This window comes from Aaosphaeria arxii (assembly GCF_010015735.1).
Source record: "Aaosphaeria arxii CBS 175.79 unplaced genomic scaffold BU24scaffold_1, whole genome shotgun sequence".
In the NCBI taxonomy this organism is placed as follows: domain Eukaryota; kingdom Fungi; phylum Ascomycota; class Dothideomycetes; order Pleosporales; genus Aaosphaeria; species Aaosphaeria arxii.
In genome coordinates this window covers 3,754,691-3,770,670 of record NW_022983474.1, presented here as the reverse complement: position 1 = coordinate 3,770,670, position 15,980 = coordinate 3,754,691, and the positions used below count along the sequence as shown (strand labels likewise).

The 15,980-nt window shown below is 50.4% G+C and overlaps 7 protein-coding genes across 7 annotated transcripts; 4 read left to right on the top strand and 3 right to left on the bottom strand.

Moving 5' to 3' along the window:
* Positions 1–86: 86 nt before the first annotated feature.
* On the top strand, positions 87–1,114 carry BU24DRAFT_446676 (uncharacterized protein; the record flags this gene model as incomplete). The annotated part of the gene is made up of 2 exons (XM_033530781.1): positions 87–681; positions 772–1,114. The coding sequence occupies one exon, from the start codon at positions 87–89 to the stop codon at positions 621–623; it is 537 nt and encodes a 178-aa protein (XP_033390060.1). The 3' UTR covers positions 624–681; positions 772–1,114.
* BU24DRAFT_362492 (GPI anchored protein-like protein) lies at positions 1,115–3,079 on the bottom strand. Its single transcript, XM_033524182.1, has 3 exons — positions 2,302–3,079; positions 1,754–2,248; positions 1,115–1,642 (listed from the first exon to the last, which is right to left on the bottom strand). The coding sequence occupies exons 1-3, from the start codon at positions 2,754–2,756 to the stop codon at positions 1,333–1,335; spliced, it is 1,260 nt and encodes a 419-aa protein (XP_033390059.1). The 5' UTR covers positions 2,757–3,079; the 3' UTR covers positions 1,115–1,332.
* A 70-nt stretch (positions 3,080–3,149) lies between these two features.
* BU24DRAFT_362490 (MFS general substrate transporter) lies at positions 3,150–5,328 on the top strand. The gene is made up of 5 exons (XM_033524181.1): positions 3,150–3,753; positions 3,808–4,034; positions 4,088–4,166; positions 4,223–4,696; positions 4,760–5,328. Exons 1-5 carry the CDS (start codon positions 3,457–3,459, stop codon positions 5,201–5,203), a joined length of 1,521 nt encoding a protein of 506 aa, XP_033390058.1. The 5' UTR covers positions 3,150–3,456; the 3' UTR covers positions 5,204–5,328.
* Positions 5,329–6,035: 707 nt separating this feature from the next.
* Positions 6,036–8,780, top strand: BU24DRAFT_25930 (uncharacterized protein). Its single transcript, XM_033522477.1, has 2 exons — positions 6,036–7,552; positions 7,607–8,780. Exons 1-2 carry the CDS (start codon positions 6,153–6,155, stop codon positions 8,526–8,528), a joined length of 2,322 nt encoding a protein of 773 aa, XP_033390057.1. The 5' UTR covers positions 6,036–6,152; the 3' UTR covers positions 8,529–8,780.
* Positions 8,550–9,948, bottom strand: BU24DRAFT_313976 (glycoside hydrolase family 88 protein; the record flags this gene model as incomplete). Its single annotated transcript, XM_033522857.1, has 3 exons — positions 8,550–9,302; positions 9,372–9,636; positions 9,689–9,948. Coding segments are annotated over 3 exons (1,278 nt in total), but the record flags the coding sequence as incomplete, so codon positions are not given.
* A 1,190-nt stretch (positions 9,949–11,138) lies between these two features.
* Positions 11,139–13,000, bottom strand: BU24DRAFT_26060 (uncharacterized protein). Its single transcript, XM_033522490.1, has 2 exons — positions 12,850–13,000; positions 11,139–12,534 (listed from the first exon to the last, which is right to left on the bottom strand). Exon 2 carries the CDS (start codon positions 12,523–12,525, stop codon positions 11,515–11,517), a length of 1,011 nt encoding a protein of 336 aa, XP_033390055.1. The 5' UTR covers positions 12,526–12,534; positions 12,850–13,000; the 3' UTR covers positions 11,139–11,514.
* A 254-nt stretch (positions 13,001–13,254) lies between these two features.
* Positions 13,255–15,392, top strand: BU24DRAFT_404694 (mitochondrial precursor protein; the record flags this gene model as incomplete). Its single annotated transcript, XM_033525658.1, has 5 exons — positions 13,255–13,567; positions 13,623–13,708; positions 13,764–14,535; positions 14,590–15,063; positions 15,151–15,392. 5 exons carry the CDS (start codon positions 13,255–13,257, stop codon positions 15,390–15,392), a joined length of 1,887 nt encoding a protein of 628 aa, XP_033390054.1.
* Positions 15,393–15,980: the final 588 nt, after the last annotated feature.

The following is a 15,980-nucleotide window of genomic DNA, read 5'->3' as shown; positions in this document are numbered from 1 at the left end:
AATTCAAAACATCCGCCGAAGCCCGCGCGCACCGCAAGTCGTCTCGACTGCCACCCAAAAAGGATTGGCTGACCTTCTGGGTCAAGATGTACTTTCGAGATAATTGGGTTGCGGATATCTATACCGCAATGATCTCCACCGACAAGGCCACTGACGGCCCGACCTCGTGCTACCTCAGACGTATCAAGACAATGAGCATCAGTCCAGCGGATCTCGAAGCCGCAGCGCACCACGTATTCGATACCGCAATCACCGTTCACGAGAAGGGTTGGTGCCGCCCTTTGATGTACCACAGTGAGGCTCGCGGTCAGCTTCGATTCAGATGCATGAATAACATCTTGGACCGTCTTATTGCTATCTGCGAGTGTTTGGCGCACAGCAAGGCCGCAGTCAATGACGCCATCCAGGGCGGCGTGCCCCTCCATCGGCTTGTAAACAATCCGAGAGAGAGGATGAAGACCAAGCAATGGAAAAACCGTAGCAATGCGCTCAGGAAGAGGCAACTGGAAGCCGGTATCAAGGCTCTCAAGGATGACCTCGAGAGCAAGATGAGGAAGACTTCCGAAGAAGCATTGCGAGGGGTGAACGACGCAAGCGGTGATGATGAAGACTACCAGGAATGATCTCGTCGCACCTGCCACATTCTGTGGTTCCCATCTCTTTGACTTGCTTCAACTCTGCGTAAGTCCCGACATCAACATTTTCTCTGTTCGTGCCCTCCGATATGACCCATTTTTTTTACGATTCCATACTTACCATCAGCCTTCACAGCGTCACCATTATACTTACCAGTACAAGCGCGGTATCGGCGATATCAACGGTCGAGTTTCCTTTTCACGGCATGGCTATCGTTCTTACCGCCGTTTCAGGCCCTTACATTCCCTAGGACAATCTCCCCTCATGCCCGATGTCACGATCTTATTACTTACCACGACCATCATAGCTATAACGCCATCAGAGATAGGATTTCATACTTTATCTATCAGTCTCACTGTCTTTATCCCGGTTTCTCGAAGCAAATTCGAAGGGCATTTTTTACACACGGCGAAGAGTCGTAGAGTGGGCTGCAGGATACCATCAGATTAGCTTACATACTTAATGATAAAAGTGTTTTCTGTTCCTAATTCAACCAGACTATCCAGACACCAGCGCAGTGATGTCTTTGTAAGATCATTAAATTTCTCATCGAGCTACACAAACGGTGAATGGCCATTTCTTGGTCAGGCTATCTAACCAACAGTGTGTGATCCATTAACGTGAACATCGCGATACACGCAAGGCATTCCACCAGCCTGCAAAACATCGCTACTACTGCTGCTACTGCTGCTAGACTCAACTTCCAGTGATCCTGTACATCAATGTTCCATGGCCCAGGGCATCAAAGCCTCCCGAATTCGGCCCATAATCACCGCCACCGCCTTCCACCTTGGCAGTGAGGTTCGCCACAACGTAATCGCGGTAGGCCTTCGTCCAACTCGCGTTCAGACCCTTCACATCGCTGTAGTGCGCAAACAAGGCCTCGAACCCGGGGCGAACATCGCCTCGCGCCTTCGCGGATACGACAGGGAGTACTCCCTCCCAGCTTTCATAGGGCGTGTACGGCACGGAGTGATTCGTGTTGTATTTGCCTGCATACTCGGCGCTGTGCGGTACGCGTACGAAAACGAATCGTTAGCCTCGACCTCTGGAAAGAATGAAGAGAAAGAAGAGTCTTGGTGGAATTGCTTCCCAAAAACTTGGAACTTCGACTTACGCATTGAGGATTTGGTGACCAAACGCACCGTACAGATCTCTGCCCTGGTTGTGTCCTTGCTGTCCGATGACTCCGAGCAGTGCCATGCACAACAGCGCGTGGCCCTGGTCCCTCCCGGCCTCTTGTCCTTGCATCAACGTCTTCCCGCCGTCCTCGGTGAAGTTAGCGATGGAGAAGAATGGCAACGCCCCGTTCGCTACGGCACCGTCGTCGGGACCGGTGAGGAAGTAATCCACGGCGAAGTCGTACATGGTCGCGTTGTCGGTGAAGATGCCGATCGCCATCAGAGAGACGATGTTCGCGAAATCCCAATTTGCGTAATAGAAGTCTGGCTTGTCATTGTGATGGTCCAGGAAGGCGCGATTGTAGCGGGCGAAGATGTCCGTCAACATCGTCGCAAACTGTTCCTGCCTTGTGGCGGGCCAGCCACGGTAGGAGCGCAGGAGTTCGGCGGCATTGGCGAACTGGTAACCGTAGAGTCCTGCCGCGAGGTATCTGGTCGAGACATGTTAGATTAGTCGGTAAGGTTAGGCAAATTACAGATTTACTTGTCCTCGTTGCCGTCGATGTCCTCGAGTTTCGAGCTCCAGGCGTCTAAGGTCTTGACCGCCGCGTCCGCATAAGTCTCGTTGTCAGTGATGAGCCAGAGCAAGGTCTGCTGATACGCCGAGTGTGCATCGCGGTATGCGTATTGGTAATTGTTGCTCAGGTTCGCGGTGGGAGTCGCCGTGCGGACAAGGATGGTCTGGGGCGTAGCTTTCCATGTCGTCTGCGCGAGATTCCTGCTCTGGAGGTGCTGGAAGGCTTTAAACCATGGCTCGTCTTTCTCTTTTACATGATGCTTGACACGGCGGATGTCGGCCGCTGTGTGAAGAGCTCCCGGGTGTTGGAAGCCATGTCGAGCTCGGGGAAGATGCTCGAGACTGGACCCGACTGGCGTTGCATAGGTAGGTGTTGGGGCCAAGACACTGAGGAACAGCGCCACGAGATTGAGAGTTTTCATTCTGTCAAGGCTCCAGGTAATTGATGCATACACAGGAAACAATTCAATATATTTGCAGTAAAAGGTCGACGCTTGATAGGCTCCAATGCAGCAGTGTAGCCAGGCATTTGGTCTAACTACCAGATGTAGCCCGGTTTATACTTGCGTTTTTGCCCTATTATCACTCCTAGGTAACCCCATAATTTGCCCCGGATTTTGATTGCTTCAAGTTGGAGAAACCATGGCCACTACACGATATCCGTTTCATTGGGGTAAGGATCATCGCGAAGTGAAAGGTTTGTCGCAACAATACTGCCGAGAATGTTGGTTGTTGGTTGTTGGTTTGGCGACCTACTCGTATCCTGGGTTAATTCCCCCGCCGGCCTGCGCTCCGGTAGATAGCCCGTCCACCGCCCGTCATGCCATCTGCCAGAATGTCAAGACAGATACCAATGTTTCTCCCATCACGCAAACAAGAAATCAGTGCGTGTTCGCGCCGCTCGGGTGACCGGTCAAACTCACGGTAGCACTGCTTCTCCCCACAAAGTCCACAAGCTGGGGATGAGCGGCTTGGACGGGGTAATGTCTAATACTTTTAGTTGTGCATATAACAACCTTTGGAGGTAGATCGCATATCAGAGATCTCAGTTTCTTTGCCCCTTAACTCGGTATACCGCATCATTAATAAATCTTTCTGATTTCGGACACCATTGAAGAAATCATGTCGTCCAAAGCGATCGAAGCCGGGGCTGTTGCACCTCATGCAGAGACCAGGGATATCGACCCTAAAGAGGAAGCCTTCCAGTCTGAACGAGTGGATGAGCAGACTGCCCGCTATGCCACCGGACCTCCAGTCGAGATCGATGCAGCGACGAACAAACGTCTCTTCTGGAAGATCAACCGCCGCATCTTGGTCGTTCAATTGGTGACCTACTTCTGTCAGTCCCTCGACAAAGGAACACTGAACTTTGCATCGATCATGGGCATAAAGAAGGATGCAAATCTTGTCGGCCAGGAGGTTAGTCTAAAGTTCGCCTAAAATCTATGGAAATTGTGTTGATGGTTGCGACAGTATCAATGGCTAGGAACCATCCTCTACATTGGAATCTTGTGCGGAGAATATCCCATGAATCTTCTTCTCCTAAAGTTTCCCGTGGCAAAAACTCTTTCAGTCAGCGTCTTCATCTGGGGAGTAGTCGTTGCCTGCTCGACGGTATCGACTAATTTCGCAGCCCTCATGGCCGTCAGGTTCCTGCTCGGTTTCTTCGAAAGTTGCGTCCAGCCTGCCATGATGCTGATGTAAGTTGTGAACCCAAGTGTCAATGATCGACGACAAAACTGACCACATTTAGAACTTCTATGTGGTACACAAGAGATGAACAGTCTCTACTCAATTCGCTTTGGTATTGCATGTCTGGTTTTCAGTTGATGGTATGTACGTTCTATGATACATATAACTACGCAATATTCTAAATGAAGAAACGTAGATCGGAGGTCTACTCGCATTCGGAGTATCACATTTCACGGACGGGCCCATCAAAAACTGGCAGCTCTTGTTCCTCGTTCTCGGTCTCGCGACTTGTCTCTGGTCCTTTGGAATCGCCTACATCCTACCCGATAGTCCAATGTCTGCCAAATGCTTCACCGAAGAGGAGAAGCGCCTGATGGTTGAGCGTGTCCGTCAAAACGAAACCGGTATCCAGAACAGAGAGTACAAGAAGTACCAGATTGTCGAAACACTCAAAGACCCATTTGTCTGGTGCTGCGTCATGCTCATTCTGGTCGCCAATCTCGTAATTGGAGGCCTTGGTGTCTTCTCGAATCTTATCATCAAGGAATTTGGGTTCTCGCTGCTCCAGACTCAACTGCTCAATATCGCACAGGGTGCCTGGCAGATCATGTTGATGATCGGCTCTGCACAAGTTTCTCAAAAGTCAGGGCAAACCTGCCTTACCATGATTGTAAGTACCTACATCCAGTCGCCCAACAACGGAAGACCACTTCCTAACGTTAACAAAAACCAGGTTTGGACAATCCCGGCCATCGTTGGCACCATCGTCATCCTTATCGTCAAACCGACCAAATCGAACTCCGGCGGCATGCTCATCGCTTTCTACTGCACCCAGTTCTTTCTCGCCCAGGGAAACATGATCATCTCGCTCGTGACGCGGAACATTGCAGGCCAGACCAAGAAGTCTACTACCATGAGCATGGTTTTCATCGGCTGGGCGGTAGGCAACTTGATCGCGCCCCAGATCTTCCGAGAGAAAGATGCTCCCAGGTACTTGTCGGGATTCATTGTGCACATTGGTGTCTACGGAGTCTACATGATCATTGTCGTCATTTCTCGATTGGTGTTGATGCGGAGGAATCGCGTCAAGGAGGCCAATGTCAGCGAGGTTTCGCATGACCTGGCTTTCTCGGATCTGACGGACATTGAGAACCCAAACTTCCGCTATGTATATTAGCCGTGTACCAACGTAGAAAATTGGTACGAAGATAGGAGCAGTGTTGGCTGAGGTGTCTGTGGCGGGAAGTGACAGTGTTGGACAAATGGCATTACGCAACTCTAGTTCCGTTTATTCAATCGCACTTTCTCAATCTTACTATTGTTTTCCAATGAACTTTCTTGATAGTGAGGGAAGTGGTCAGATGGAATCTTCATCGCCGTCACGGGAGCTCAAGTAAGGGCGATTGTCCCTTGTTTGTGAGCGAAAGTAGCATTCACGTTGAAATTCTCTGGATACTACCGCCACGCCAGTGCTAGACCACCCATCAGATGCAGTACAGCTCGGACAAAACGGCTTCATAGTGAAAAATAAAACAGGTCAGCTACTCGAAACATCCTAAGAGCGTATTTTAATAAAGACAATAGTAGAATTTCACAATGAATTTCATCTTCCAGCGGTGGGGGCAGTGGGGTAATTCGTGCTACCTGATCTAGCCCATCAAGAATTCTGAGTGGATGGTAGCTCTCAGCAAGATGAAATGAATGTATAATGAAATGAAAGCATCTCAGTTCGACGGAAATCTCGATGAATGTAGGATGTAATACTAATTAATAGGTAGGTTACTATACGAGTTATCATGATGTGCCCACCATAATGTATGCTATGCTATGCCATATACCAAACCAAAGGACGGGTTGTCCTCCGATCAATAGGCCGGAATCCCGCGGCTAGTCCCAATTGGGCTTCTATGGCCTCCCACCTCCCTCGAGCTGTTGACCCCTTCCCTTCACTAAGCTTGACCCTTTTGTGCATTTCCCCGCCATTCCTACCCCACAGAAATCTATCAGAAGCTTGAAACGGTGACCCTTGTAGTTACCAATGATGCGTCCTAATATTCGCGACTGGCGCCACCTTCTTCATAAGAAATTCTCGCGTTCAACGGGCCGTCTTGGAGGTCAAAGGCTCAATGGACTTTGATGCATCTGAACATGATGAGCGTGATGCGCACAATGGTGCCAACAATACTACCAAAGAGGATGGGACTGGGCCAGCATGTCGAGCATGTCGAAAGAAGAAGGCCAAATGCTCCAGACAGCGACCCTGCTCTCACTGTCTCAGAAACGACATAACTTGCCAGTACGACGCCGAGAAAGGGAAGCCAGGCATGAAAGCAGGCGCGATCGATCGACTCACCAAACGCATAGATGATCTTGAAAGCATGTTTTTGGGCCAAGGCGTTTTGATTCACCAACTCTTGGATTGTCTACAAACAAAAGGCATCCACGAGCCGGTTTCCACTCCTTCAACGAACAGCTTAGCCGGCTACACTTCACAAGTCCGGCAGACCCTTCATGATCTTGGCCAAAAACGTTCTGCAGGAAGTGATTTGACATCAGCGTCCACCACGGGGCCAGCAAAACGTCGACGAGTCGAGCAGCAAGCGACACTAGGATCACCCTCGAATTTGCAGCACGAATCTGCCGACAACGGCTTCCTCCCTCCGGATCTGGTGGATACATTGGTTGAGATCTATTTCGATCGAATTCATCCCTGGATCCCTATCCTACACGTTCGTCAATTTCGACAACGAATGGTGGTCCCGACGGAACGATTGAAGCTGTCTACCATTTTGCGCGCCATTGTATCGGTTACTGTCCGCTTTCAGAATGATCATCGACTTGGCGATGCAGAGGCAAAGCTACGACTGGCGCAATTGAGCAGACAAGCAGTAATTCTACAAAGCATGGAGTCCTTCTCTGTAGAAAATTTGCAAGCTCTGATCATATGCGCATTCGACACGATTGGAAGTGGTCGGGGTCCTTCGGCATGGTCGATCGTTGGCAGCATGGCAAGAACAGTCGAACAACTACAACTCAGCATTGAAGACGAAGATCAAGCCTCAATACCAGGTGTTACCCAGGCGCTTGTTAAACGAATGCATTTCCTCCCTTCCTGCAAAGACTGGACCGAAAGAGAAGAGCGCCGCCGGGTTTTCTGGAATGTCTTTCTGATGGATCGATTTTGCAGCATAGCCACTGGATGGAATGTGTGCCTGACTAGTGCTGATGTCAAAAGACGACTGCCATGCGAAGGAGCACTCTGGGAAGAAGGTCGATCTCTGGAGACCCCGACCCCTTATTTCGGGGTCTCAGATCCTCCTTGTGATGCTAGACAGCACTTGCCAAACGTTCGATCTGAGGAGGCTGATCAAGCTTCTTTGGGCGGATTCGCTTATTGTATCGAGGCCACTGAGAGCTTGAGTCTCGTCACGTCTTTCTTCCTACAGCAAGCGGTGGACGTCGCCAAGGCGCATGATGTTCAGCTTTGGCTGATGAGGTTCAAACAACTGGACCTTCGTTTAGTACAGTAAGTATGCCTGCCGATTAGCAAAACCGCAGCAACATCTGACAATGGGAACAGATGGAAGCTATTCCTACCAGAGCGTTGGAGAGAAGCATGCGCCTTGAATAGCGATGGAAACATGGATCCAAATCTTACCCTAGCGCATATTACACACAACACCGCTGTCGTGCTCTTACACCAAGGCATTGCATATCCTTCGTCAGAGTGGCAGTCACTTCCCATCAATCTGCCGTCTGCAGCGAGCGCCAAAACCTGCATGGCAGCTGCGGTGGAAGTTTCTATCATTACGGATGAATTCCTTCGGAACAGCAAATGTCTCACAAATCCTCAATTCGCATTCTGTCTTTTCATATGCGGCCGAATGCTCATTACCCACTCCCTTTACTATAGCATCCCGCTTCCCCGGCAGTTCGACAGCCTTCTTGAAAGTCTCATGGAGATGGCAAATAGGTGGAATGGGGATCCCTCGGCGCCGGGTGGCAATCTCTCTTCTAAATTTGCGTTGCGTCTGAACCACGCACGAAATTATGGTGACCAAACTTTGGACATTCGACAGGCTGCGTACCCTGAACATCAATTGGGCACGGCGAAGGGTAGTTCAGACGACATTCAACAAGGCAACGGTGCTTCCGGCGTAGCGCACAGCATGCCGGGAGCTTGTGGGGAGAATCCGCCAGGGGCTACGGGCCAATGTGAAACTCCTGATAGCATCACGCTCGCATTTCCCCCTCTTCCTCTCGCATTCCAGGCGCAGCCATCTAGTAAAGACCCGACCGCCATGCCATCTCCCAACCTCGATTACCTGGGCTACACATCACTGGGTCAAGGCAATGAACACACTATTCAGAGTAACGGAGCGTCGTCAATCCCAGAAGGATTGCCATTCGATGGAAATGGGCAAATAGCCTTTGAAGATCTAGGTTCATTTCTTGACTGTTCATTTCTACCCAATCAGCGAGTCAGCGCGTTTTCCTCATAGCCCTCTCTTGTTCAACGGAATCAATCCGAAATCCAACAAGCGATTTCCTAAAAGTATGAAGAAGTAGTCGGCGTAGACAAGTCCATGATCAGCCCATCTCCGAGGAGCGAATTCATAATTGTTGATAGTCGCACCGTTCAAAATCGTCTCGCTCTCGCCCATATCTACCCCAAGAGTGGTGTTCGTGATGGAGCCATGCTCAACTGTTTCAATGTCATGCTTGGTTGCGGTGAACGAAGCTTTGTGGTTGATATTATTGGCACAGACATTGTTGGTGATTTTCAAAGCTGCCAGGAGGTAGTCTGAAGTCTCGCCTGTCTGTAGCAAAGCCTTGTGAATTAAAACCATTCCATAGGCGGCAATCATGGCAGCACTTGTGTCGGTTGGCCGCTTCGTGCCTTCTGTCTCCGGTGCATCGAAATCCCAAGCTACGATGTTAGATTCGGCCAGGCGACCCAGAAAATGGTCAGCGCAACGTCGAGCAGTGTCTAGAAACTCTCTCTCATGTGTCCACATGTATGTTTCCGCAAATCCAGCGATTGCCCACGCCTGTCCCCGAGACCAGCAAGACGTATGCGAGTATCCCTGATTGGTAAGGCGTTGTCGAATTTCCCCGGTGTTGGTGTCGAATACTACAAGATGAGTCGTGGAGCCATCCGCTCGAATGTGCGTGCGCATCGTCGTGCGAGCATGCTCGACAGCTGCAGCGTGCATTTCCTTATTGTGTGTCTTAGAAGCGGCGTAGAATAGGAGATCGAGATTCATCATGTTATCCTACATATTATGTTAACTTTGATGTGATACACGGAACAGTGCTCAAATCTACCCCGAGGCAGTACTCACAATGATCATCATAAATTCCGAGCGTGGATCACGAAAGTTGTACTTTTTCGTCACACACGTATCCCAACTTCGTATGCAACCAATCCTCGCATCGAAGCGGGAGTAAAGGCTCAGTGCCGCTGTCTTGATCGTCTCCAAAGCTCGAAGATCGTGATTGAGCTCGTACGCAGGCCTAGCCCATGGCATGATCATGAAGCCTATGTCGTGCGTATTTCGCAGAAGTGCGTTTTGGTGCAGGCTCTCTGTCCAAACCTTGCATGCGTGTCTAGGTCACCTTGTTAGCAAGCTTGGGCGCAGAAGGGAACCGGGTTTTGTACTCCAAATGAAGTTCATGGACACTTTGTGTAGTAGCATCATCCGGAAAGATCATAGACCCATGATTTCTCCTCCTCTCAAGCAAGAGATGAAGGCTTCCGGGGAAGAAGCCAGAGGTCCAAAAATCAAGCTCTCGATATACGTAATGGAGTCCTCCAGGCTTGGTGTATTCGGGAAAGAACACGGGAGGCGAGGGCTGATTTAGACCTCTGACAGCAATGCCCCATATCTTAGCTTCGACTGACTGATCGAAGAGTTGTGACAGAGACTTGATGTTTGTGAGAGTGTAGGTTGCAGGTGTGTAATTGGAGGAAACATTTGTGTCGTCCTTGTCCTGATCATTGTTAGTTGGCCCGATGCCTATTATGAGGCTAATTGTTCCCTCTTCTAACTCACACCTATTGAATTGGTTGTAGTCGTTGCAGTTTGGCTGGTCAATGGCTGTGCCAGGCTATTCGTTCCCTTGAAGCTGGAACTCCGCCAGCGCTTTCGTATGTGAGGAGTCAGTTCGTTCGTCCGGGATTCTGCAAGCATGATGAATAAAACAGTAAGCTCTGTTCGTCAAATCTCCAGAGGCGAAGAAATGGATGGCATTTGGACCTATTACTTATTTCATGGGGCCTATTCTTTGGCTTGGCCTTTTCCCTCATGTATCGTCCTCAATGAAGGGCAGGCGGCGTTGAGGCCGTAGATTGCTCCGCCTGCCGTTGGGTCGACCGGACCCCACAACTTCCTCCCCCGGAGAACCTCGAACAATATGTCTCCTACAACTGCCTGAATCCTTCCTTGTTGAGAGCATTGCTGTTTCTATCGGCACAACATATTGTCCGAAATCGCCGCCGTTCGCGATCGGCATGTTGTCTCTCTCCGCTCTCACACCACACGCACACTCCCCCACAGCACTCCCCCACAACACTCCCTTACAACACTTTCTCTCACTCACAACACTTACTCTCCTTTACAACACTCACTTGCACTCACAACACTTACTCTTACTTATAACACTCTCTCCTCTCTAACAATATATATACACTGTTTCTTATAATACTGTCTATTATAACACTCTCTTATAACACCCTCTCACAACACTTACAACACTCACAACACTCACAACACTCACAACACTCACAACACTCACAACACTCACAACACTCACAACACTCACAACACTCACAACACTCACAACACTTACAACACTTTCCTACAACCCTTTCTTACAACATACTTATCTTACAATACTCTCTCCTCTCTTACAATCCTTACAACAGTCTCTCCTCTCTTATAACACTTATAACACTCTCTCCTCTCTTATAATACTTATAACACTCTCTCTTCTCTTACAACACTCTCTCTTCTCTTACAACACTCTCTCTTCTCTTACAACACTCTCTCTTCTCTTACAACACTCTCTCCTCTCTTATGATGCTCACAACAAGCTCTCTTACAACAATTACAACAAACTCTCTCACAACACTCGCAACAAACTCTCTCACAACACTCACAACAATCTCTTACAACACACAGCACTCTCTCACTTACAACACACCCACCTAGACTCTCCCCCCGTCTCTAGAATTCTTTTCATCCCGAGAAGAGTGGCGTTGGCGTACGTACTGTACCTTAATGTATATGTACCATGGACAGGCATGAGAGAGGTAGTCCGACCGATCGGTCGATTCTGCCATCGGAGAGCGTGGAGAGCGTGGGCGGATGAAGATAGATCTGTCACTAATAATGGCCATTCCAAACGATCGGAAAGCGACAGAAACTGTACCCACGCATCCTTTCTAAATCACTACATAATCCGTGAGGTAGTATAGTATGTTGACTATTCCACAACTCTACCAAACCCAAATCCAATCACTCCGTTGCTCACCCACACCCCCTCTCCAACCTCAAGAGTATCTACGCTGATCGGCTCTTCCATGCACATCCCCTTCAAGAGAGCCCATCTTCTCGTCGTACCCCTCTGTCCTCCGGCTCCAACCTTTGAACTCCTCACGCTATGGCCCCACCGTCCAGCAAAGGGCCTTCTCAACTCCCCTTCATCCCATCTTTCCCCATCCTCACTGCTCTGCAGAGTTTCTGCGCTCAATTGGCCGGCGGGGACACCCACCGGCGGAGTTACCCATCGTCCACCGCGGTAGAAATAAAGAGAAGTGATGGACCCTTCCGTGAACTCGTTGCATTCGTTATACATGATCGTCTCCACCCTCGTAGGGGCGGTCGGGTGGGTGGGCAGGGCCCGAGACCGGGAGACATTGTACAAGTCCCGCGCCGTGGTTTTCAGCAGAGTAGCAGGGCAGGTCGACGTAGGAGCCGTGTCGAGCTTGAGTTTCCACGTCCAGGGGTCGTCTTTGGGCGTCGGCAGACTCTGCGCGGGTCCGAGGTCCAGGGCTCCGCCTGTCAGTGGGGATGGTTTGAAGGGCCGAGTTTGCCGCGAGACGTCGCTGCGTCGCGGAGGGTCGAGAGATGGGGGGTAGAGTGAGGTGAGTGGCAGTGCTGGCGTTGGTGTGCATTCGACGGCGAGGGTTCCGTCTTTTGAGAAGAGTACCCGGAGTTTCAGGGGTGAATCTTGTTCGCCGCCTTGTTTGCTATGGGATTTCCAGTCTTGCACTGCTTTGGATAGATCTTCATGGAATGACTTCCCATCTTGCAGTCGTTCGACGACGGCGGGGAACTCGAAGTGCTGTGCTGCTTCCATGAGTCTATCGCGATGGTAGACCAGCATATAAATTGGCGATGGCGAAGTGAAGCTCAGTGAGGAGTTCTCTTCGGATTGCAATAGCAGCGAGTCATAGCGTATGGTAGAGATGATACGGAACGATGCTGAAGACATGTTGATATTCTGCCAAATGCATCAGTCATGGTATCTCATCCGCTGAGCAAAGAAAAATGGAAAATGTTGAACCACTGTCCAAAATACGCCAGCCTCCACTACACAAGACAGGATATATGGTATCGCACTGTATGTGACGGGGTCACGTGAGCAGATGGACGACGGCGAAGAGCGAACTTTGGAACAACCTTTACCAACACCATGAATATGGGCGGACTACTTGAAGCTCTACGGGTCATAGAGGTTCCGCCCTCGGTGGATTGGTTGCTTACAACTAGCACATGAAGCGGGGGTTATCCTGAGCAACAGATGAAGAACGAATACCTGATAGAAGGAAATGCATGACGAAGACAATGTATTCAGCGTTCACGACGCCGTCCCCGTCAAGTCTAAATATAATAAAGATGTCTTCACACGAACATAACTGACCTGGCAAGTAGGCTTCGTCGTATTTAAATTGGTAGACAGACTGGGGACTCGGTTGTCGGATGGGTCTCTCTGGTGATGACGTTTTGGTGTGAAAAAGCATGGGCCATGTCATGTTTCCTTACTCAGAGCGAGCCTAGCCAATTTTCTACCTATCGGCAGCTTCAAAGACATCACACATCCACGTCCACCTACCCTTCCATCTGTACTTACAACCGCCCATTGAGCGTGTTCCCAACTAATTCCCCCATCTCAATCGCTGCGTAATATTCCCTCTCGATCTGGTGCATCTCTCTTCCGACCATGTCCGCGAACGCCGCCCCCGTCCCCAACACCCCCGGTCCTTTCCCCGTTGGAATTCCTGCTGCTGAGACAAGCTCGCTATGGGAAAGGTTATCGAATTGGGCGTCTGAGAACAAGGGCACAGTGTATGCCGTCGCAGGTGTCACATTCGTGGTTGGCGCCGGTGGCGTCATCTACTATCTCTCATCAGATTCGACCGGCGGCTCATCATCGAGCTCAACATCAGCGAGCAAGACGAAGAAGAAGCGAGACCGCAAGAAGGCGAAGGAAAGGGCCGAGAAGGACACTACAAAAGACGAACCTAAGGCTGCTGGTAGGAATACGTTCGCAATCTCTTTTTCTCGAGAATATGCGCTGACACGGAATAGAGCCCAAGAAGGCTTCAGTGGCACCCGCAGCTGAAGATGAGCTACCAGAGGTTGATGAGGATTCAGTAGCTTCTCTCTCCGAAGAGGTAGGGTTTTTGGGCGTTCAAAGTTCCCGTTCCGAACAGCGACTGATTTTCACAGACACGGAAAGAGTACGCCGCAAAATTGAAGGCGGCTGGAAATAAGGCATACGGCTCCAAGGACTACAATCGCGCCATCGAGCTGTACGGAAAGGCGATCATCTGCAAGCAGGACCCTGTTTTCTACTCGAATCGAGCTGCCTGCTGGAACGCAATGTCGAACTGGGATAAGGTGATTGAGGACACAACCGCGGCCATCAACCTGGACAACGAGTACGTCAAGGCCCTCAACCGACGAGCGAACGCATACGAGCAGGTGGAGCGCAACAGCGAGGCTCTTCTCGACTACACAGCAAGCTGCATCATCGATCAATTCCGCAACGAGGCCAGCGCACAGAGCGTGGAGAGATTATTGAAGAAGGTCGCCGAGGCCAAGGGCAAGGCCATCCTTCAAGGCAAGGAGAAGAAGCTTCCCAGCCCCACATTCGTCACAAATTACCTCCAGAGTTTCCGACCGAAGCCCCCACCAGCCGGCCTCGAGGAGGATGCGGACCTCGACGAGAACAGTGGCAAGGGCCAGCTGAGGAAGGGCCTGAGCGCAATGGACACCAAGACCTCCGATGGCTATAACGAGGCTGCTGCTGCGTTTGACAAGGCATTGGAGCTGGGCGATCTCGGAGAGCATGAGGCTTTTGCGTATAACATGCGCGGAACCTTCCGATACCTTAAGGGCGAGAACGATGACGCATTGAAGGACATGGATAAGAGTGTGGAACTCCAGCCATCTTTGACACAAAGCTACATCAAGCGTGCCAGCATGCATCTCGAGCTCGGTATGTTTAGCCGAATTATTTGATCACATCTGACACCCAACTAACATTTCTTAGCCAACCCTGATGCTGCCGAAGGCGACTTCGACGCTGCCCTCGCCCAAGACAACACCGACCCCGATATCTACTACCACCGCGCACAACTTCACTTCATCAAGTCCGAGTTCGGCGATGCCGCAAAGGACTACCAGAAGTCGATCGACCTGGATAAGGACTTTATCTTCTCGCACATCCAGCTCGGTGTCACACAGTACAAGATGGGCAGCATCGCCTCGTCGATGGCAACCTTCCGCCGCTGCATGAAGAACTTCGACAAGGTCCCCGACGTCTACAACTACTACGGAGAGCTGCTGCTCGACCAGCAGAAATACCAGGAAGCCATCGAGAAGTTCGACACCGCCGTCGAGATGGAGAAGAGCATCAAGCCCATGGGCATGAACGTCCTGCCGCTGATCAACAAGGCCCTCGCCCTGTTCCAATGGAAAAACGACTTCGGCGAGGCCGAGAAGCTTTGCGAGAAGGCCCTCATCAGTAAGTTCAACCCCCCCTTCCTGAACAATCCAGTACCAATCCTTCCTTGCGAAATGCTTTTTTTACTAACAATCTTCTCCCTCACAGTTGACCCAGAATGCGACATCGCCGTCGCCACCATGGCGCAGCTCCTCCTGCAACAGGGCAAAGTGACAGAGGCACTCAAGTACTTCGAGCGCGCGGCCGAACTCTCGCGCACCGAGGGCGAGATCATCAACGCGCTCAGCTACGCCGAGGCCACGCGCACGCAGCTCGAGGTCCAGGAGAAGTACCCCAAGCTCGCGAGCCGACTCAGCGCAATGGGCGCCGGTCTCGGCGGAATGAGGTAAATAAACAACACCACTCAGTAATGAGTAGAAGGGGCCCGGATGTTGCAGGGGGGGAGGAAAGGAAGAAAAATGTACCTATATCACATTCTACCAACCTTCTTTTGTGTTCTTTTTTTTGGAGAAGACGAGGCAAGGGAAAAAAGAGTATTGTTTCCCCAACCAAAGAGAAAAAAAGCCAGGAACAAACGAACGACTTGACGTTTTTTTTTCTTTTGGGGATCAATGACTACCGACCCTTTTTTCTCGTTTCTCTTGGATACGATGACGATGTACAAAAGAGGAAGAAAAGAAAAGTAATGAAGAGGAATGGGGTTTATATGATCTCAGAGACGAACGAATCACTTTTTTCCCGTATGCTGCTCGCTTTACTACTCTGTACCTACCTCCAGACTCTCACAACACTCTCACAACACTCTCACAACACTCTCACAACACTCTCACAACACTCTCACAACACTCTCACAACACTCTCACAACACTCTCCCCTCTCTCACAACAGTCGCTCTCACAACAGTCGCTCTCACAACACTCACACTCTCTCGCAACACTCACACTCTCTCGCAACACTCACACTCTCTCGCAACACTC